This window comes from Mustela erminea, chromosome 10, assembly GCF_009829155.1.
Source record: "Mustela erminea isolate mMusErm1 chromosome 10, mMusErm1.Pri, whole genome shotgun sequence".
NCBI classification, from domain to species: Eukaryota; Metazoa; Chordata; class Mammalia; order Carnivora; family Mustelidae; genus Mustela; species Mustela erminea.
Window position 1 is genome coordinate 51,283,093 of NC_045623.1, and position 22,015 is coordinate 51,305,107.

The 22,015-nt window shown below is 34.5% G+C and overlaps 1 protein-coding gene across 2 annotated transcripts; it reads left to right on the plus strand.

Moving 5' to 3' along the window:
* Window positions 1-1,929: 1,929 nt before the first annotated feature.
* Window positions 1,930-20,546, plus strand: ZRANB2 (zinc finger RANBP2-type containing 2). Of its 2 annotated transcripts, XM_032361790.1 has the most exons (11): window positions 1,930-2,063; window positions 4,570-4,622; window positions 4,714-4,822; window positions 5,887-5,969; window positions 11,425-11,501; window positions 11,773-11,907; window positions 13,059-13,228; window positions 14,793-14,879; window positions 16,828-16,986; window positions 18,059-18,132; window positions 18,678-20,546. In XM_032361790.1, exons 1-10 carry the CDS (start codon window positions 2,008-2,010, stop codon window positions 18,090-18,092), a joined length of 963 nt encoding a protein of 320 aa, XP_032217681.1. In that variant the 5' UTR covers window positions 1,930-2,007; the 3' UTR covers window positions 18,093-18,132; window positions 18,678-20,546. The 2 variants fall into 2 exon arrangements, with proteins under 2 accessions (XP_032217681.1, XP_032217680.1); XM_032361789.1 differs by lacking the exon at window positions 18,059-18,132.
* The last annotated feature ends 1,469 nt before the right edge of the window (window positions 20,547-22,015 follow it).

Consider the following 22,015-nt stretch of genomic DNA (forward strand, 5'->3'; position numbering starts at 1 on the left):
TATAAAACCCTATATATACATCTTTTCTATATGTTCATTCCTATGTTAATTTATAGCTTAATTTATAAATTAGGCAATAATAACTAAAAATGAAATAGACAAATTACAATAATTTACTGTAATAAAAGTTATGTTAATGTGGTCTTTCTTGAAATATATTTTTGTACTGCACTTATACTTTTTTTTTAAGATTTTATTTATTTATGTATTTATTGAGCATGTGCAAGTGGGAGAGAGGGGCAGAAGAAGAGGGAGAAAGAGAATCTCAAGCAGACTCTGTGCTGAGCCCCGAGCCTGATACGGGACTCCATTTCACCGCCCAGAGATCACGACCTGAGCCAAAATCAAGACACAAATGACTGAGCCACGTAGGCATACCTCACCCTTTTCTTTTTATGTGAGATGATAAAATGCCTATAAGAGGAGATGAAGTGAAGTGAATGACATAGGCATTTGTAACACAGTGTTAAGCTACCCCTGACCTTCTGAGGTAAGTCAGAATCATCTGCTTTTCATAGTTGATCACAGGTAGCTGAACCCAGGGAAAACAAAACTGCAAATAAGGGGAACTAATGTATTGCCCAAGTTCCAACATAATTCTCCGTGTTGTATGTATAGGGCAGACTCAAAGCAGAACAACAAAGCCTTTGGAAACTGAACTGATAAGGACCAGCACACACAGAAAGTGAGACTGAGCTTGCGGAACTGTATCAAACTGGATTGATTGCCTCCCAAAACAAAACAAAGTAACCAATATTCCCCAAAGGCTTTTAACAGGATCCATTCAAAGTGTCCAAGATAAAAACTACAATTACTCAACAAAGAAAATTAATCAATATATAAAGAAGTGGGAAAATATAACCAATTCTCAAGGGGGAAAAAAAGCCCAGCAGCTGCCAACCCCTAAATGACTAAGAGGTTAAAATCATCAGACTTTAAAGCACTTATTATAATTAGGAAGTAGTTGAAAATGTTCTCTGTAGGTATACGTCATACTCTAGAAAAATTCTTATATTTTGGTGCAGAAATCTGTGCATTAGAATATTTATACCACCGCTGTTTATAATGACAAACCTGTTAAATAGAAGGGATAAACTGCCACCCAAAGAAATATTATCAGTATACAGCAGTAAAATTAAGGAACTACAATCACATGCAAATATACGCAACAACCTAAAATCCAACGAATTTGGAAGTACACTGTTGAGTGAAAACAAAACAAAACAAAAACAAAACCATAACAACCAACTATCCTCGTAAAGCTCAACAGTTTAGAAACATAAAATTTTTCAAAAGCAAAAGAATAAACCCGAAAGAGGAGCGTGTTAACTCCGGAGAGAAGCAAGGGGTAAAAGACACACTGATAATATTAACAATACTGGCACTATCCTAGTTTTAAAATTATTGGTCGGTTCCCACGTGTACATTGCTTATGTTACATCGACGTACGCGTCAAAACCCAGCAAGTTTCTAAGTGATATCCGTGTGCTGAGTGCATGATTAAAGAACAGAGTTCTCAATCCTTTATTAAAATAACTTCTACAAATATTTGACTAGCCCATCATACCTCCACCGCTAAACCTACTGAGCAATCCGCGGTCCCAAACTCAAACCTGAGTACAGTCCCTTCCGCCTGGGCTCCCTAGCTCCGCCCATATGAGCGGAAGTATTTTTCTTTTGGGTCCTCCCGCCTGTAGGGGGCTCTCCGAGGCTTCCAGTGCCACGAAGGCCTCCCGCCTGGGCTGACCCTGCGGCGCCTGTTACTTTAGCTCTAGAGAATTCATCTGCACTGTAACTCCTTCGGCCAGAAAACAATCGCACAGGCATCTTACTCTGGACTATAACGTTCACACTCCATCCCCGCCGAGGGTCCTCATTATCAAGCCCTGGTGCAGTGGTGCGTCGCAGTCAGGCGTCGTTGGGGACAGCCCCGGAGTGCCGAAAGTCCCCAGCCCGCTTCCTCCTGCGAAGACGTAGCTGCGGGTGGCTGTGGTGGCGGCGTCCAAGATGTCGACCAAGAATTTCCGAGTCAGTGACGGTGACTGGATTTGCCCTGACAAAAAGTGAGTTCATGAAGGGTCCCAAGTAGGGGCAGGGTTTATCGGTGGAAGTTTTTCAAGGTTCGCTCGGCGTTTTCCGTTCTCACAGTCTCTGGTACCTCAAGCCGGGTTGAGGCGGCGAACCGCCAGCTCCCAGGCGGGAAGGAGGCTCCAGTCTCTTCTCTCTGAGCTCTTTCGGGGGCCTTTGTGTTGAGGAGGTCTCCAGGTTTCCTCGACATTTTCTCTCCAAGGCAGCCCCTCTTTTTCGAAAGCGAGATGGCCTACCTTTTTGCCTCCACACCCCACCCCCGCCTCGGCCAGGTTTCAGCGATAAGGAAATCTCCGGAGGAGGCCAGCTTGCTATTGGATATGCCCCACGTGACTTTTTTCTGCGGAACTTTTATTCGCGGGAAGCTGCTTTCTCGAACTCGGTGTTTTGGGGTTTTTTTTGTTTCTCATAATTTGCCGTGGATTTTTGGTTGTTTTGTTTTTAATTTTTTAATTTCAGTTTTGTTCCCTCCTGTTTGTGATTCCCCCCCTTACCCAAACACTACCTTTCTTTTATTTAAGAAATTCTGATTTTTTTCTCCTCATTGATAATTTCCTCACAACAGTTGCACCAATCACCTTGTTAAAGACGAGAGGCCTGTGTTTTTGCCTGCTCAGCCCTGGAGATTCCTGCATCAGAGAAGCACGTGTTTCAGTCGCTGAGCTATTTGACATTGTTGCTGAAGCCGGTGTGCTCTATTAAATGGCCACATTCTTTGGAAGGGTGCTCAAATAAATGCACCTATTTGGAAACACATGGAAAGTAATTGTCCAAAAAATGGCAAGCACAACTCACGTTCAAATAAAAATCTGTGATTTCTTACTAAGTTGGCTTCAAACATCATAGAGTTAGTGGTAATAAAGAGGAGAAACTTTGAAACAGACATGGGCTTAATTCCAGTTCTGTTGCTTACAGACCATGTAAATAGGTTATTTAACTTTAAAAAACTGGTATAGGATAGCTCCACTTTAATGAATACACGATAGTATAGATAATGTGTAGAACAACAAAATACACAAAATGTGAGTACTCTTGTTAGCTATTGGTAGTAGTTTTAGAAAAGTTAAATCAATTACTGTCCCTAAAGGACATTAAATCCTTATTTCCCCAACATTTGATTTCTCTGCACACCTTAAGTAGTTAAAGGAAATATTGTTGTGTTTATTTAATAATAAATGGATGGCCCATTTGCATGAAGATTGGGATTACCTGAAGGATCAGGTCAGCCTAACAGTATTGAATAGAACAAATTCATATGCTACAAATAGCATTGGCCTAAGTGATACAGACTGTTGAAAACATTCAGAAGATTAAAAACTTGTGATTTTTGTGTTGTGGGTTACTTGTAGAATGATGTGCCTTTGATGGTGTCATTATGACAGCATATGCAAATACTTGAAGTAGGTCGAAGAGAGTATCTTCAGCTCTGTTACTGTTATGTGAATAAAGTATTATTTCTACAGTGTGTATATTCAGGATATATTTTCAGTGCTTATTTGGGTCATAAGGCTTTGATTTATGGGGGAAAATGTCCAAAAATTACATGGAATGCTCAGTTTAGTGCCCATTCCACAATTCATACATTTATTTCATTCTAGTATAACACCTAAAAGAAATCAGCTTTTTAAAATTTAAGATTTGCATGTTATTCAGAGCATTTAACAGGATTTTACCAATATACAGATGCACTTTTAAGACCATTGTTAGAGAACCTGGTAATTTTCTTGTTTTTAATTATGTTTGCTGGATATAAACAAAGTGATATTGTGTTGCACCATGTTGAGTTTATTGGTTGTGGTGGTTTTTTTCAACTAGGTTTCAGAGGTTTGGTAAATAACCCTAGAAAACTCCCATTTCCTTGTGATTATTGAACTTACCTACACTTTTAGTTAGTATAATCTGTCTTCTTTCCTTACAATCCATCTCGTTTGTAAAAAGATTTTGTCGAGACCCATGAAGCCGTCTCTGATTTATCTTTATTTTCCCACTTGGTCCATCTTTAGGATTATGTATTTCTTAACAATACTTAATGTATTTTTGTACCTATATTCTTCTTTCTGTACTAGGATTTATTTTGAAGTTGTTTTAGTTCTTGGTGCTTTTCAGTAATTGTTGAAGTGGAGTCCTATCTCAGTTCAGTTTTGCCAGGGGGATTTTGTTATAATCAATGGTAGATGCCAATAGAACACTGAAACACCGAGATCAAATGACTAACCAGGATCACATAACCAGTTAGCGAAAGATTGGAATATTTTATCCTGGACTTGTGATTTTAAATCATACGTTTTTTTCCACCTCATTGCAAGGATTTGGGGAGGGGGGAATTGGGGTTTTTTTGTTTGTTTGTTTTGTGATTTGACTGAGATGGCATTAGAAGTTCTGGATGTGGGTATATAATAAGGACACATTAAAAGTTGTGCATATAGAATTTTAAAAATTCTGTAGACTTAAATATTATATCTATATTTTTTTTATTTTCAGATGTGGAAATGTAAACTTTGCCAGAAGAACCAGCTGTAATAGATGTGGTCGAGGTAAGCATTTAAGGAAGCTTCTATTACAACTGTATATGGACCATTTTTTTAATTTCCCCAGATTCGTAAAGCATTATTTTCCTATTTTCAGAAAAAACAACTGAGGCTAAGATGATGAAAGCTGGGGGTACTGAAATAGGGAAGACACTCGCAGAAAAGAGCCGAGGCCTTTTTAGTGCTAATGACTGGCAGTGCAAAACGTATGTGTTTTAAATTATCCGCTTTTTCTTCCATAATAACATGTCTAACCTTTACTTATTAGTATTTCCAATTCTTACTAGTCACATTGACAAACCAAGAAAACCTTTAAATCAAAGATACGTTGATTGTTTAGTCCATATCTGACAGAGTAGTATAAAGAATTCTTAAATTCTATTTTTTTTTTTAAGGGCAGTATTGGTATTGGTTTTTACTGTGATGAATTATGTATACTAGTAAATGAATGCTTAAGGTAAGCTTGCATTCCCAAAAAAGAGGGGCTATTTAAAACTACCAAAACCTACTTCTCTCATTGAAAAACCTCAGAAATTTTTAGTCTCTATCATTAATACGAAATACACTACAAAATTCATTTTGCCTATTTACAAGGTAGATTTAGAATCATAAGTTGTTTGCCATAATTATCTCTGATCAGGTAGTTTTCCTTAATACTTTGGATTTTCAGGTTCTGTATAGATTTTTTCCAACTTTCATCTTTTCTGTTCAGATGAATTGCATATATGAAAAAGGACTGAATCAGAAGAGGGTTTTACATAAATTCCTGATCCGATAGTAAATTTGTATTGGAGAATTCTCCCACAGATTAAATCACTGGATTTTATATGCTGTGAAATTCAGTGTTTGCAGTTACTCCTCAAAAAAAATTTAACTTTATTTGGAGGGTATAACCTTCTTTGAGGTGAATTTGGAGACTGAAAAATTAGTGAAACCTTTAAAATGAATTTTCCCCTGAAGGCATCAAAATCTCTGTAGGTATAATTGGCCTCATATTTTTGGAAAAAAAAAATGACAGGCACTTCTCAAACTATATAGCTTTTGCTTCTCTGCTTAAATAGTTCAGTGTTCTGTTGAAATCTGTATTTTCTTTTCAGAAAATGTCCACTACTGGTACATTTTCTTTGTTTGCAATATTCTTAATAAATGTTTCTTTATGGTAGTGATTTCATCCTAGTTTTTATTTTAAAATTTTAGAATGTCTAAAAATTTACTTTTTTTTCTTATGTTGTATTATAGCCTACTAATTTGGTATTTTTCTCTTCTAAAGATGCAGTAATGTGAATTGGGCCAGAAGATCAGAGTGTAACATGTGTAATACTCCAAAGTATGCTAAATTAGAAGAAAGGACAGGTAAAATAAAATCACATTCTAACTAAATGATTTTAGAAAAACTAAAAATTAATTGACAGTTCTATCATCTTCTCTTAACAAGAGCACAGTAGGTGAAGATTCTGTCTGTTTTGCCCTTAGATTTTTATCTTGGTATTTTTCTCTCATACCCAGAAAAGATCATATTTTGTTTAATAATAACACAGTTCATAAAATACAGTATTAGAGAGTCCTGTACTGACAAATAGTGACATTAGAAAGGGCAGAGAGTGGATGCCTGAGTGGCTCAGTCAATTGGGCAGCTGCCTTTGGCTCAGATCATGGTCCTTGGGTCCTGGGATGAAGTCCCACATCAGGCTCCCTGCTCAGTGGAGAGCCTGCTTCTCCCTCTCCCTGCCGCTCTGCCTACTTGTGCTCTCTATCTCTCTGTCAAAGAAATAAATAGATAAATAATCTTAAAAAAAAAAAAAAGGGCAGAGAGGCTATTCTTTTAAGATAATTGTCTAAAGGTTAGGCAGTAATTCTCAAATTTAGCTGTGCCTTGGTGTCATTTGAGAAACTTTTTAAAAAACAGATTTCAAAACAGAACCATGAAAGCTCTTTGGGTGTGTGTCCCAAAAATCTGTAGGTGATTTGGGTGGTGTTTGGTAACCATTGGCCTAAGTAATAGGTTACCTTTGGCTTTGTGTGTTCTCTGTGGTAAGATGAAAATATTTACCTAATTGAATATAGTTTTTCAGTTATCAGCAGTTAACCCAACCATATTATCAAATCTGACTTTATCATGTAGTGACTCAGACATCACATAATCAAAGGCTTCTGTATACAGTTACCATTGTCAGACTTAGACTTACTAAACTACTTCCCTGTTTCTTTTCCTTGAGACCTTCACACCACTTACACTGTGTGGTTTCTGAGGGTATGAGACCCATTAGTCCTTCCAGAATCACCTGGACCAAGCCTTCGAGGCTGCAACAGAAATTCTTGTTTTATTCTCCCCCTTTTTTGTTTTTTTTAATTCTTTTTTTTTTTTTTTTAAATAATAATCTCTCATGTGAGATTATAGTCCAGTGTCCTAGATATTTTTTTCTTTTTCAGTCCTCAAGTGTTACCCCACTTTTCTCATTCTTGGCCTTTAAGTTGATTGGATAGATTGGAGCCTTCTCATAAAGAGTCTCCCTTTTTTTTCCTTCCTTCACCTTTAAAGTATATGTTCTATCTTTTTTGATCTTTTTTCTTCCCACACCTCTGGTAGTTTGTGTCCTTTTTAGATTCATCATCATCTCCCTGGCCACAGAATATTTGTTGAGTTTCTTCAAGATCCAGTCTCTTAAGTTTTCTTTCTTTGCTCTTTATTTTCTGGGCATTTTTTCCTGAGCCCCTAGTTTAAGTAATCTTTGGCACACATAATACTCAGATATATGTCTTCAGCTGAGCCTTCTTTGACCCATATATTAAACTGCCTATTGAACATTACCATCTAAATTTCAACCTTATTATATCCAAACTGAACTCATGATTTTCCCCCAGGACCTGGCCCTCTTCTAGTGATCTCTTTCTCATGATTAGTACTACCCACCATATGCTTGTTGCGTAAGCCAGAAATCTAGATGTGCTTAGTAACTCCTTCATTTCTCCTCTGTTCTCCACCCTCTTCCTCCTGTAAAATTCTTTTCCACCACTCCTCTAGATAGGAATACCACTATATCTTGTCTTGGAGAAATAGCTCCTTAGCAGGTGTCTGTATATATTCTGCCCCCACTTCTCTGTTGGCAGCCAGAGATGTGATTTGTTGTTGTTGTTGTTGTTGTTGTTTTAAAGATTTTATTTATTTATTTATTTGTCAGAGAGAGAGGAGCGAGAGTGAGCACAGGCAGACAGAGAGGCAGGCAGAGGCAGAGGGAGAAGCAGGCTCCCTGCCAAGCAAGGAGCCCGATGTGGGACTCGATCCCAGGACGCTGGGATCATGACCTGAGCTGAAGGCAGCTGCTTAACCAACTGAGCCACCCAGGCATCCCAGAGATGTGATGTTTTGTTTTGTTTTTTTATTGTTTTTTATTTTATTTTGTTTTTTATTTTAGAGTAAAAATTTCATTGGTTTAAAACTGTTTTGTTTATAGGATAAAGTCCAAAATCTTTAACAGTTTTTTAAATTGTATTCCTGAAAAGCCTTTTGTCTATTCATATTCTCTGACCTATTTTATGAGTCTTTTAAGTTTCACTATTGCAAGAGCAACTGAAGTCCTCAAAGTTTGATGTCTTCACTTTTCCTTTACCTAGTATTTTTTTCTGTGATTCTGGTGTCTTGACTCTTTCCCGCTTCTCTGGCTATAACTAGTAGTCTTTGCTGGTCACAGTTGTAGGTGTGAAAAAACCTATACCATTGCTCTCCAGTGTTTCTTTACTATTTTTAATAAGGAAGTCCAATGTTCTGGGAAACATTTCCTAAGCATGGGATAGTTTGCATAAAAGAAAAGTTGATGTACTACTGAAAGATTGCTGACTTCTCTGTTATCCCTTCAAATAATTATACAAATAATTTACTTAGCCATTCTTCTATTTTGAATAGTTTATACATTAGTAATGTTCTTGTCAAAAATTGAATTTTTTCTATGGCCTATATGAGAACATGAAAATAGCTTTATATTTGCTATGATACTCATTTTAAATTAATTTTATAGGGCTCTTGGATTTAGGCAGCTGCGGTAGACTCAGGTCATGATCTGGGATCCTGGGATCCAGCCCCACATCAGACTCTCTGCTCTGTCTGGCACTTTGTCTGCCTCTTCCTCTGTCCTCTCCCTGCTCGTGTTCTCTCTCTCTCATTCTCAAATAAATAAAATCTTCTTTTAAAAAAAGTAATTTTATTTACATACCTATGCAGAATTACTTGTGAATTATAGTTCACTTTCTAAATCCTGCAGTAATTTATTTGCCGTATCATTTTTCAGCTATAAATTACTTAAATATGAACAAAGAACTGTCTAAAAGCCCAGCTATTGGTTTTAAATACGATTGTTTTAATATTTTTACATGTTTCCACATAGTAATAGTCTGGTTTATCAGGCATTTTTTTGTACTGCTGACCTGAAAATAATCGTGCTATATTGCATTATATTTGTTCACTTGCCTTTTTTGTTTTCATATGTAAATTAATTCCCATCTAAATCCTGTGGATTTTTTGGGGTTGGTTTTTTAGTTTTTTCTCCTTTTAAGTTTTTAGAGTTTAGTTCTTTATTACTAGTCATCTCTTTAAAATGACTTACTTTCCATCTAGATGCTGTGAAATTTTGGGTTTTTCCTACTTTTAAGTACTTTGAAGCTTATATCTTTATTATTAGTCATCTTTTAAGTTCGTTATTACACTACACATACCTTAATCTCAGGACATACTGATAAAATATTAAATGTATCTAGAGGTAAACTATAGTGAATTACAACTTTCCACAGTATTTGTAATCTAAAATTAGCATTGAGTATGAGCTGTTTTCTTGAGGTTCAGGGTATACTTGTTTGTACTCGTTTTTCTCTTTTTATATTTCTGAAAAGCTAGAGCCAAGATTTTAGTAAGGAAAAGTTATTACTGTTATTTAATACACTCTTCATTTGTACATCACGTACAGAAGCAAAAGGAAATTCTTGTATAATACAGTTGAAGTCCGTATTGTCTCTGAAATAAGGTAGGAGGAGGAAAGAGATCACATGCAAGTATTTGAGGGATAAGCACCTACACATTGCAGTGTTCACTGATACAGACTCTAATGAAGATAAGATTAATTTAATGTGATTTTTTATTTTATTTTATTTATTTATTTGACAGAGAGTGAGAGAGAATACAAGCAGGCAGAGCAGCAGGCAGAGGGAGGGAGAGGGAGAAGCAGGCACCCTGCCAAGCAAGGGAGCCCGACATGGGGTTCAATCCCGGGACCCTGGGATCATGACCCGAGCCGAAGGCAGTTGCCTAACCAACTGAACCACCCAGGCACCCCTAATGTGATTTTTTTTAAGTTAAATTTATTACATTCTGTTGTTGGGACAATTATATCCCTTCTACTATTTGTGTCTCTTATAAATGATGATAGGGTAAATGATCATTTTTTAAATGCCCATGATTGTCAATATTAAAGCCACATAGCCTAAGGTCTTTAAAAATACTTTTTTGTTCATAAATTTATTTAGGTTTTGCGCATTCATGAAATCCTTAAATCTTTAACTCGCTGCCTTTGTGTGCTGGTACTGCTCTGCAGCATGTACAGTAGTACTTAGATAATGTTGCTCTTGCTGACATAGGTCTGTTACGTTTTCAATGGCAGATTTATTCAAAATCTCACTCTCTAAAACGAGCTCCAGTTTCTCTTAAGTCTGTGTCAAAAAACTGTTGATCTAATTATAGTTAGTTGTGACATCAAAGAATAGTGGTTTGCTGATCTTGATTACTTTTTAATAGAATATTTTCATTTATTTATTTATTTATTTATTTTTAAAGATTTTATTTATTTATTTGACAGAGATCACAAGAAGGCAGAGAGGCAGGCAGAGAGAGAGGGAGGAAGCAGGCTTCCTCCTGAGCAGAGAGCCCGATTCGAGGCTTGATCCCAGGACCCTGGGATCATGACCTTAGCCAGAGGTAGAGGCTTAACCCACTGAGCTACTCAGGCACCCCGAATATTTTCATTTTAAAATTTTATTGCCTACTTCATTGAACCTAAGTGACTTTGAACAGTGTATTAAAAATAGTTGTATTAAAACCAACTTTGTGTTGTGTATTATGTCATCATGTTTGTTTATATAATGAGGAATATTCCAAACCCTAGCTACATTTTATTCCAGCAAAAGTTCAGCATATCCAAAGATACCAGTCTATTTGCAACTGTACTCAGTGAAATTTGATTCTTAGTTCTTACTGAGTCCACTTGTCCTAGAAGAATTATGATAAAGTACAGAGGAAAGTTATTTTAAAACCTGGGTTATAGCATAGATTTGAAGGAGGTGTTTTCCACCTGGGTATCCTATGCATAGTCTAAGTCATACAGGACATTTTGAAATTGAGAAGAGCTAGGAATGTAGCAACAGGCTTTTTTTAGCCGAAGTATCTAAGTTTAACACTCTTCTCTGTAGTGATGTTTTTTAATACGCTTTTTTTAAGGTAGTAATTTATTAGCTAGGCAAATGTAACTGATGAGATTTTTCTCTTTTCTCCATTGCTTGGAGGCAGTTTTGACATTTTTGTTGTTGTTTTTGTTTTTGTTTTTTTACTCATTTGACAGAGATCACAAGTAAGCAGAGACGATGAAGCAGGCTCCCTGCCGAGCATAGAGTCCAATATGGGGCTCGATCCCAGGACCCTGGGATCATGGCCTGAGCCAAAGGCAGAGGCTTTAATCCACTGAGCCACCCAGGCGCCCCAGTTTTGACATGTTTTTATTATTTTAATGAATTGTCATAGGGTAACAATTTGTGCCCCCTCCCTTTTTAGGCTATGGCGGTGGTTTTAATGAAAGAGAAAATGTTGAATATATAGAAAGAGAAGAATCTGATGGTGAATATGATGAGGTAAGCCATATGTTAGTGTGCAGATTGAACACAGATTAGAACACATTAAAAAATACCTAAAATGTAAAGGAATAATAAATGTGTATTTTTGTAAGTATACTCTGTATCCTTTAAGACAGCTTATCATTTTTAAGAAGTCCTAACTTAAATACATAATTGTTGCAATTAACTTGAAAATACTTATTTACTTAAATATGTAAAAGCAATTTCTTAGAAAAAATAGTAATTTTAAAACATTTCGGCTAACAGAAATATGAAACTTTTTCTGTAGTTCGGACGTAAAAAGAAAAAATACAGAGGGAAGGCAGTTGGTCCTGCATCTATTTTAAAGGAAGTTGAAGATAAAGAATCTGAGGGAGAAGAAGAGGATGAGGATGAAGATCTTTCTAAATACAAATTAGATGAGGTAAATGATTTCCTTGTCTTATTTCCCCTTAGTCTTATTTGAGCTATGATATAACATGAATCTTTTCAGTGGTTTTTGCCCAGTAGTGAAGATATGTTTTTATGTATTCATTTGTTCTCAAAAAGATTTTGAACTTCACTCTGCCAAGCGCTATTCTCTGGAGTTACAGTAATGAGACAGAACCATCCTTCTTTTAATGGAACTTCAATTCTAGAGCGGAAAGATATAAATGAATGAGATAATTTAGATAGCAGTGGTATTGTAAAGATAAATATAATAACAGAACATGAGAAGAGCTACTTTGGTTTCAGTGGATGGAAAGATTTTTGAGGAGGTGAATTTGAGCTGAGACCTTGAATGATAGAATGATATTAGGTGCTGGCCACAAGCAGAGAACAGCAAATTGAAGTCATTTAAATAAAGGAAAGAAACAAGCAACATCAAAAAATCATAATAAACTAATGTGGTTAAAGCAGAGAGGAGAATGTGGTGAGAGGGTCAAACACTATCAGGTCAGGTGGTATCCATTCTGTGAGTCCAGAGTCTATAAAGTTTTATGGCCTGATGTATACATCCAGATTAAGGGTACATTTGAGGTCTGATCCTATGAAGCCCTCAAATGCTACTTAACAAATCATTGTGGAACAAGTTTTTTAAAGCTTGTTTCCTAAGAAATGAGATCAAGCAAATCTGATCTGTTTCAGATTTGTGACTGTCAATATAACAACATACTGGGGAGGCAGAATGGATTTCTAGAGTTAGGGAGACTACGTGAGAGGTTATACTGTAATATACTAAAGAAAAGAGCAAAGTTGTGAACTTAGACTAAAAAAGAGGGATTCAAGGACTTTTAAGGGGTAAAACTGAAAATTCTTGACAGCTTACTTGGTAATTGTGACAGAAAAAGAAGAAATGAGTATGACTTTTAGGTTTACTTCACTGAAATGTCTGAGATAGTCATCTGTTTATCTGAGACGAGGAATATAATGGGCAGATTTTAGGATTGAGAATTTGCTGAAATGTCGATGGAACCATATATCTGTTGATACCATATATCTATATGGAGATGTTGAGTGCAGAGAACTGTTCATCATTCCTAGTAGATAGCATTCATACACAAATGTGTAAATAATTGACTCAATTCTTGTTAGGATGAGGATGAAGATGATGCTGATCTCTCAAAATATAATCTTGATGCCAGTGAAGAAGAAGATAGTAATAAAAAGAAATCTAATAGACGAAGTCGCTCAAAGTCTCGATCTTCACATTCACGATCTTCATCACGCTCATCCTCCCCCTCAAGTTCAAGGTCTAGGTCCAGGTAAACGGGTACAGGTCAAGGGTAACACCAGTCAAAATGTCAGTATCTAACTTCTTTATTTATAAATTTTGTTTTTCTTGACTGAATAAGCTTTCCTTTTTATTTTAGAGATTTCTTTCAAGTTAACATTTACAAAATAATTTTTCTTAGTGGCATGAAGTTATTGTCTGGTATTTTCAGAAGTGCAAACCCATTTTTTAGCACCATGCCTTTTATTAAAATAGACTTTAAAAATTAATTTAAATCATTACATATAGTGATACTTAAAGAGGTAGTATACATTTAGGTACTTTTAAGTAAAAGGAAGATTTCACTCATGATGTCAAAGGCGAGTATAGAAATTTTCTAGACACTAATTATATCATTGGTTTTAATGGACAGTGTTTTAATAATTTACTTTGATATAAGTGTTTTGAGTAAAGGAGGAGGAAATTCAGACATATTAGTTCTTTTGGCTTAATGCTTGAGATTTTGAGATGTCCAGGAAAAAGGATTTAGTTGGTGTTGTACTTGAATATTATTTTGCTAGTAATGTAAAATTTTAATAATACCTGATTGCATAGTCAGCAGTGAAAATTTTAGGTGAGCAAAAGCAGTACCTTCTATAGACAGTGTTCTCTTGAAGAATTGTGTTCGTGGTGCAGTGAAGCCATGGACCATGAATTTTAATGGTATTTAGGGACAAAAATATTAGCTAATTGAGTACTTAACAGATAATTTTTGTTTGAGTACTGTAAAGTCTGAAAGCTTACAGGTGTGATAATTTTAAGATTTAAATGTAATAATAATCTTTTTCTGCAAGGTATTACTTTAAGGGATAAATTAAAGGGATAAATTAAAGGGATAAATTTAAGGGATAAATTATTAGGTTAATAAGTGAATTTTATTTTCTTTGTGATTTTTAAATTTTAAATAGGCCGTATCTCCCCTTGTGTCATTTTTCAGTAATTACCTAAGACAATGACAGGATTGTTAATGTGTTATCTCTTTAATTCACTAACCTTTGAGTAGACAGAAAACAGCGATTAAACAAACATACACATGGCATCATACTTAAAAAAAATGTCATATTAGCTACAGACAAAGGAAACAAGGAAATTGTTAGAGATCAGGGAAATTGATAGAGATCTATCAGAGAAATTAAATTATAAACAGCATTCATTATTCCTGGATGTATAAGTCCTCAGTTGCTTTAAAAATTATTTGTGGACAGAAAGTACTTAATGAAGTGAGGTAATGCTTAGTGTTTTTATTTGTACATTTTGAGTGATTTTTGTAGTAATTTAGGCAAAATTTTGTAGTAATTTAGGCAAATTTAAGTAAATTTAGTAAATTGGGCAAAATTTAGTTGTTTTTTTTTTTTAAACTAACTTAAGTTTGGGCATAACTATTGAAGCAGTAAACTGTTTAGTTACCGTAAAATACTGTATTTTGAAAATATCTATCTCAAATAGCTGTCTTTTTATATGAAAATGAACTCTAATATATATTTTTCTTTCAGTGTTCATTTCACAAAGTTCATTTAAGTGGTCCTGGAAAAAAAAATCCTTCCATGTTGTTCCAGGTCCCGTTCAAGAAGTTCTTCCAGTTCGCAGTCAAGATCTCGTTCCAGTTCCAGAGAACGTTCGAGATCTCGTGGGTCGAAATCAAGGTGAATGAGGTAGCATCTCTCTGTAAAGAGAGAGAAAAAATATTTAAAGGCTGCAGAAGGCGTTGCTGCTTTTTTCCTCTTAATTTGCTTCTACTTGTCAATTTTATTTTAGCATTAGAAAACTAATGCACTTGCCTCAGCTTAATTTTCTCACCATGAGATGTTTCCATTGCCAGCAGTGTGCCAAGACATTCCCATGATTGAATTAAGGTTGCAATTTTGCATAACGCAAGGTTTGTTATTTTCGTGCTAGGTAAAATGTGCTGAAGTAGGAAGATGGAGCCAAGTCTTATCATCAGATCTCTAGTACATTAAAGTCATGTTTGCAATAATAGTTCAAATAAAATTAGAAATATGCAGAGAAAAAGTTTACTATGTTCTTAAAAGGAAGAAAATTAACCTTGCCCCCAAACAGATTTTGTTTTGTAGGGCAGTTCTTTCCGTATTTACAGAAACGATTTTATCATTTACATCAGATAAAGTTTCTGGAATGTTTCATACATATTTCCATTTTTTGGTAATATATAAAATACTACAGAATTACAAATACAAAATGTTTTACATAAATACTGTATATAGAACAAACACTCCTTAAACTTTATAAACTAAAGTGTGGTTGGTTAAAAAATATATATGTTGGTTAGTCTAGGTAGGATGTGGTCTTAAGCAAGCATTACTGTTAACTTCAAGTTGCATTTAGTCGAACCTGTAAAGGAAAACAATTTGTGGAGAAGCAAATGAAACATTAGTGTTTACTTTCTTGAAGTTTTTTCTAAATTTGGTCAAAATATGCTGCCCTTTAAGTTTATTTATTGATCATTTATTTAAAGCATCTAACAAGAATAGAAAACGACTAAAATTCCACTTGTGTGGAAATTCACACTGAGGTTTTAGGATAGTTTTTGGTAAAAAACACTTGCGTAGTAGAGCCAAATCTGTAGCATTAACGGGCATTTGCAGTTTAACATTAAAGGAAGAAAGAATGGTATGCAGGCTTGTAGTAAGCCAGTATAAAATGGAGAGCAAGTGAGTTTCTTGTTACTATGTATTTTCAATGTTTTAGACTTTTATTTGAGTGCTTCTTAGGTGAAGATCCTTAAGTCCTATATCCCTTTGGGAAGTACTAGAATTCAGATTTACAGAACAGCCTTCATGTTCTTCCCAAACATTTTTTTCATTGCTTATAACTTTCCAAAGAATTCTCCTTTTGGGCTTTCTGATTTTATTTTAAGCCCAAAGGTGAATTTTTTGGGAAGTTTGAGCTAAATTCCTTCAACCAAAATATGTAAATGAAGAAAAAATTTTGCATTAAACATTTGCACATTTACTTCTGCCTGAAACATGTGAATGTCAACACTTCATACTTCATGAATAATAGTCCTTCATAAAAATAAAGATTGTTAATATAAATCAAAGTTTTAAAATTATTCATTTTATTTTTCTTTATTTGACAGTTTAATAGTTACTTTTCTTTCCCATTGCTGTCCTCAATCCCTGCCTCTTATATAGCAACTCAACCAATAGGTTGCATAATTCCTCAGGGAATTATTATATTTGCCTCAGGAAGTTGTATATAACACAAGTTTGTTCCCAAATGGGATGATGTTTTCTAGACATAAAGTCATGCCAATGCAGTTACCTTTTGGTTTTGTTATTTATGTATACTTTAAAATGTAAGTCTTAAGTTAAAAAAAATTAGTTCCATAATATATTAAGCTGGTTTTAAATTGTAAGTGATGAACGCTTAGAATGTTAAAGTAATTGTACTTAAATAGAATTGTTTTCATGGTTGAACCCAGAAGTCTTCTGTTGAGTATGCAGTAAGTATTCCTTCTTACAAAGTTTTCAGTTGTATGTCCTGTTTATTTTTGGAGCTATCTGTTAACTAAACGATCTGCCTCATTTCTTCTTTTAATGAAATGTTTGATTTGTTTCTCAATCAATGAAGATCCAGCTCCAGGTCCCACAGGGGCTCTTCTTCCCCACGAAAAAGATCTTATTCAAGTTCATCATCATCTCCTGAGAGGAACAGAAAGAGAAGTCGTTCTAGATCTTCTTCATCTGGTGATCGCAAAAAAAGACGAACAAGATCACGGTCACCCGAAAGGTTTGGGTTTCTGTAGAAATAAGAATGGGTGTTCTTAAGTGTGTTTATTAGATTAAACTTCCTAGTCAAGGATTAGATTTTCATTTTCTCCTTGTTCCAATTTTAAATTACACTTCTCAACTTTGAACTTCAAAACCATTAATTTGTTTATCCTGTGTGCTTGATCAGGTTGCTTAGAAAAGTCATAGATCAAACTACTCTTCCACTATCTGGTCATTTTATTGTTTAAATTTTTATTTTCGTATATGATTATTATAGCCAACTCTCGGTTATTTCTGTCTTTTAAGATTGTAATTCAGAGGCTGTATGTAGAAATAATTTAGAAGTTGATTTTTAAATGTATTGATTTATGTTCTTGAGTTTACATTAAATATTAGAAATTAGAATTCTGGGGCCTCTAGTAAAAAAAATTATTTTATTATTGGAAATCTTTTCTCATATAAATATATATAAATGCATTTCCACAGCAAATTATTGTTTTATGCCCTTCATCTATAAGGATATAAGGAAATTGTTCTTGTAGCTAATAAATTTTTCATCTTGCAGTCCAGATCTTTTATTTTTCTCCCTAAGAGAAAGACCTTTACTGGATCACCTTACTATATTGACATTTTTAAAATTTAGAGAGGGCAGGTGTCATCTGTCAGCCTTTTCTGCAACAGGCTAATTAATTACTCAGTTTCATAAACTTTCTCTACATTCTCAATGTCTAATTATATAGGCATTTTAATGATTTCCTTTGTAGTCTTTGCAAATTTTCCATGTCCTTTCAGCTTCTGAAAATAAGAAATAAGAATCTAATTATTGCTGGGTTCAGTGGTAGAGTTACTTCATGATTCCTTTGTGTACAGAACGATTAATTTTTCTTCACATTTTAAAGTTTAGATATTAAGGTTACACACAACTAGTGTTGTTTTTGTGCATTTGTTCCTTTGTAAGAAAATTACTCCGTACTTGAGTGAAATTCATCCTGTTGCTTTCTTACCACTCTGCAAATTTATATCTTAGCCACATATAATCCCCCTAGTTTGTTGTCATCTAAACTTAATGAACATGTTCTCTATTCCATAAGCCAGGTGATTGGTGAAAACACTAAACAACCCTGAGCCCAGGGCCAACCCCTCGGAACACCACTACTTTACCCAGGTTGATATATTGACTTATTCATATTAGCTGCATGAATATAACCCTATAACTAATTGTATAATCATATTGTGTGACCTAGATTTCCAGACGTAATTATTTATGAATAGATATTTTCATACACAGAAGCCTTGCTTTATTTGTTTTACATATAGACTTACTACACACTACAGTGTATCACAGGGATTGATTTAGTCACACTTCCATTACCAAGTTTATATGCTTTTGTTGTATATTATCTGTAATTTTACACATTTCTGCAAGGCTTTTCTTCATTACCTTAAATAATTGAGAGGTGGCTATATCTTGAAAAGAGAAGATATTTGTAAATTATAGAGAATTTTAAATTATGGTTATGCTATTGCTGAGCTCACACCCAACATCTAAATACTAGTTAGTTGTTATGTGTATACATTTGTATCTTACATTTTAATTATTTTGCCAGCATATTAAGGTCTTATTTTTTATATTTTTACAGTCTTATGAATGAATGCTGGATAATCAACTTTAGCTTACTAGATTATCTGCTTTCTCCTTATGTCTTACAGGCACCACAGGTCATCATCTGGATCATCCCATTCTGGTTCCCGTTCAAGTTCAAAAAAGAAATAATGTATTAAAATTTACATCTTAAAAAAAAAAAAAAAAGTACAGTGCATGAAGCATATTTTTTAAGAAGTTGGTGTCTTACTTGGTCAGAAGTGCTAAATCTGCTAGTAGAGGTGCATGCCTTTCATTGCTTTTCAGATCAATACAGCTGTGTTTATTTGTGAAATTAAAAGTTAAATAGTATTTTAAGCCATAATGCCCCAAAATATATGCTCTATTTATCATTCATTATTTACAACCATTTGCTTCACTTAAAACCATCTCAGCTATGGCAAGGTACTTTGTTTCCTAATTTGAACTCTTGTTTTTTTTCATTTCCAAATACGAACTGTCTATTGACTGAACACAGGATAACCTAGGCTTGCCTGAACTTGGGCATGGAGGCAAGACTGTGGTAAAGTAGTTGGAAACAATCTGTTTATGACAATTTGGGAAGAGGAGTCAACCTGTTTATGTTAATCTATGTCAAAGTGATTCTTACCAGAAAAAGTTAAAACTCGTTGAAAACAGCCAACTGGAAACTTATTTGAAATTCCCTATGCTGAGGGTGCCTTAGAATCTTTGTCTCTCTCTTACTCTGTTTTACGTTTTGTATCACCACATTTAATGAAGAAAAATCTTCTGAATTGCAGAAGGGATGTTATTCATTTCTCTTTGACACATAATTTTGAGCAAAAGTGTAAAACCAGTTCCTCTCTTTACTGGCATTAATGATGAGAAAGTCGTTTATTTCAAAATGTTTATCTTAATATTTTAAGAAGCTTTATGTGATATCCTTTAAAAACCCAGTTATCACATATGGTAGGGTAGACAAAGTTAAATCATAGTTAATGAGGAACAAATTGAAGAAAGCTTCAGAAGAATATTTCTCTGAGTGAAAGACCAACAGAGATTCTGAATTTAAGTGAACATTTATTTGCCTTGGGATGTTCAAACACTGCATAAAATTTTCTCTTGAGTAACAAATGAATGCTTATTTCTGCATGACACGCAGAATTACTTGTTGTTCCTATTCACTTGAAATTACTTATGGCTTAAAATACTTTCAGAGTTTGTTTTATTTCTCAAAATTAAAATCTGGTCACTTGAACCCCATTTTGTCCTCTGGCTTAAAAACAGAAAGGTTTCTCTTAGCAGTATCTTCAGTGACAATGCAAGGTAAGTATATTAAGGGAAATCGACAGTGCACTTGGGGACTTTTTGTCATGGGGGTCAGTATCCACTTTTTGTTTTTTTTCCTTAATTTTAAATTATTGTCTACTGCAATTAAAAATTTTAAAGTTTTAAGGTGTTTAGTAGACAGACCAAACAGAATTATTTGTTTTTAATTTTAAAATGAGTGATTTTTCTCTTCAAGTGATCTAAAGGTGAAAGCAAAAATATCTTATGTAGAAGTATTTTGACGATATTTTTACAATGAACTTCCCCTTGTTTTTTTACGTCTTAATTTTCTTTGCTACGTTTACTGTAGGTTGCACAAGAACTTTTACTCTCTTGTAATTGTGCCTCAGACTTCTTGAAAGTCCACCTTCTAAATTGCCCAGATGATCTTCTAGAGTCTACATGTTACCATTGGTTTATTCTTGTGCTTTCTGTATTTGAAACTTTGGCTGTACTAAGCAAATGCAAGGTTATAAATTTAGCTAATAGTTTACAGACAATTCAGATGATTATGATTTCATTTGGTTTAACTAAGCTGTACTAGTTCATTTCATGAGGAAATGATGCTGTAGACAAATGTAAATAAAGCTGTGAGTCAAGCATCAAGTGGCATTTGTGAGAAATAAATTAGAATTTTTAAGCTCTGAGTTAATGTTCATTTTTAAATTAATTATAGTCCTGTTACTTTTGATTGTGCATTTTAAATTCTTTATATTCCTTTACCTTTGTATAACATCACCCTGTGTTTATATGGGAGTGCTTCGTTTAAAACATACCAGATTTATGATCAACTATAACCTTGGATACTCAAAATTTTTGTGACTTTATTTTTCATGGAGAATACCCAAATTCGTTGACTATTTCCTACCACAACATCACACAGTTTATTTCATGTTATTAAATAGTACTCCATAGTGTGCTTCTTGAATTAACTTAAAACTGACTTTTGGACACTGAACAACTATTTTAACTGCTAAATTTTCTGAAGTTCCCATTTAGAATTCTTTTATTTTAACAATATTTGAGTGGTATCCTATGTTTGAGTTCAGTACAAATTTAAAATGCAAGATAACCTCTAGGCACAGTTATAAAAGTAAAATAAGTCTTTGTTTCCCCTTTTATCTTTTGTATTCTGGCATCCACAGCTAGTGTGTAGATGTTGGTAAGAAAGCAGGGTATTTCTCCACTCTGCCCCCTGTTTTTGATACAGTTTTGAGATGTTTTATAAGTAACTTTGTAGCTTTACTGAACTGGGAAATAGTTTGAGTGATTTTAATTAAAAGACAATTTAAGGTATGTAATAAGAGATTACAGGCATTATAGGATTCTCCCTGTTAGTTTTACATACTGTTTTACAAAAAGCAAGGTTATAATTTAAGGAAATTTAGAATTTGTCTAAGAGAGCCACAATAGTGGCTAAATGGGGATTTATTCCCAAGTCTGATAGCAAATTTCAGTATTATCTCTAATAGCCACATAATTTGTCTCAGAAGATAAATGTTAAATCAGAATGGTCAGGTTGTTTCTTAGTGGTTTGGTAAGAGGGTATTTCAGTCATTTATAGGTGGCTAGACACACAATTTGGAATAACTTTAAATTCACAGAAAAGTTGCAAAATTTGCGCAGTTCCACTATTCCCCCCCGCACCCTGTTTTGCCCATCATTAACACATTTCCATGTACTTTTGACAAAACTAAGAAACCAGCATTGATGTTTACTATTAATTACAATCCAGATTTCATGTGAATTTCACCATTTTTCCATTGCTCTGTTCCAGGATCCAGTCTAGGATACCACAGTACAATTAGTTGTCATATCTCTCCGGTCTCCTCTGGTCTGACAGTTTTTCATGAGGTCCTTGACAGCCTTGAGGAATACTGACAGGGTATCCTGGAAAATATCTCCCATTCTGAATTAGTCTGGTTTTTCTGATGATTAGACTGGGAGAAGGGGAAGTTGGAAAGAATATTAGGGGAAAAGTGCCTTTTCATCATATATCTGGAGTTCATACTATATGGATTTGCCCAGATTCATATTACAGTTAGTATTTGCCCTTTAACCTACCTACTCCATCCTTTGGAAGCAGGTTACTAAGTATAGTCCATCTTCAGGGTGG

Excerpts from the sequence above, each read along its gene's own strand:
- ZRANB2 (XM_032361789.1), top strand. The coding sequence starts at position 2,008 with ATGTCGACCAAGAATTTCCGAGTCAGTGACGGTGACTGGATTTGCCCT. Across the intron at positions 4,623-4,713 it reads CTGTAATAGATGTGGTCGAG|AAAAAACAACTGAGGCTAAG; the intron begins GTAAGCATTTAA and ends TCCTATTTTCAG. Across the intron at positions 4,823-5,886 it reads AATGACTGGCAGTGCAAAAC|ATGCAGTAATGTGAATTGGG; the intron begins GTATGTGTTTTA and ends TCTCTTCTAAAG.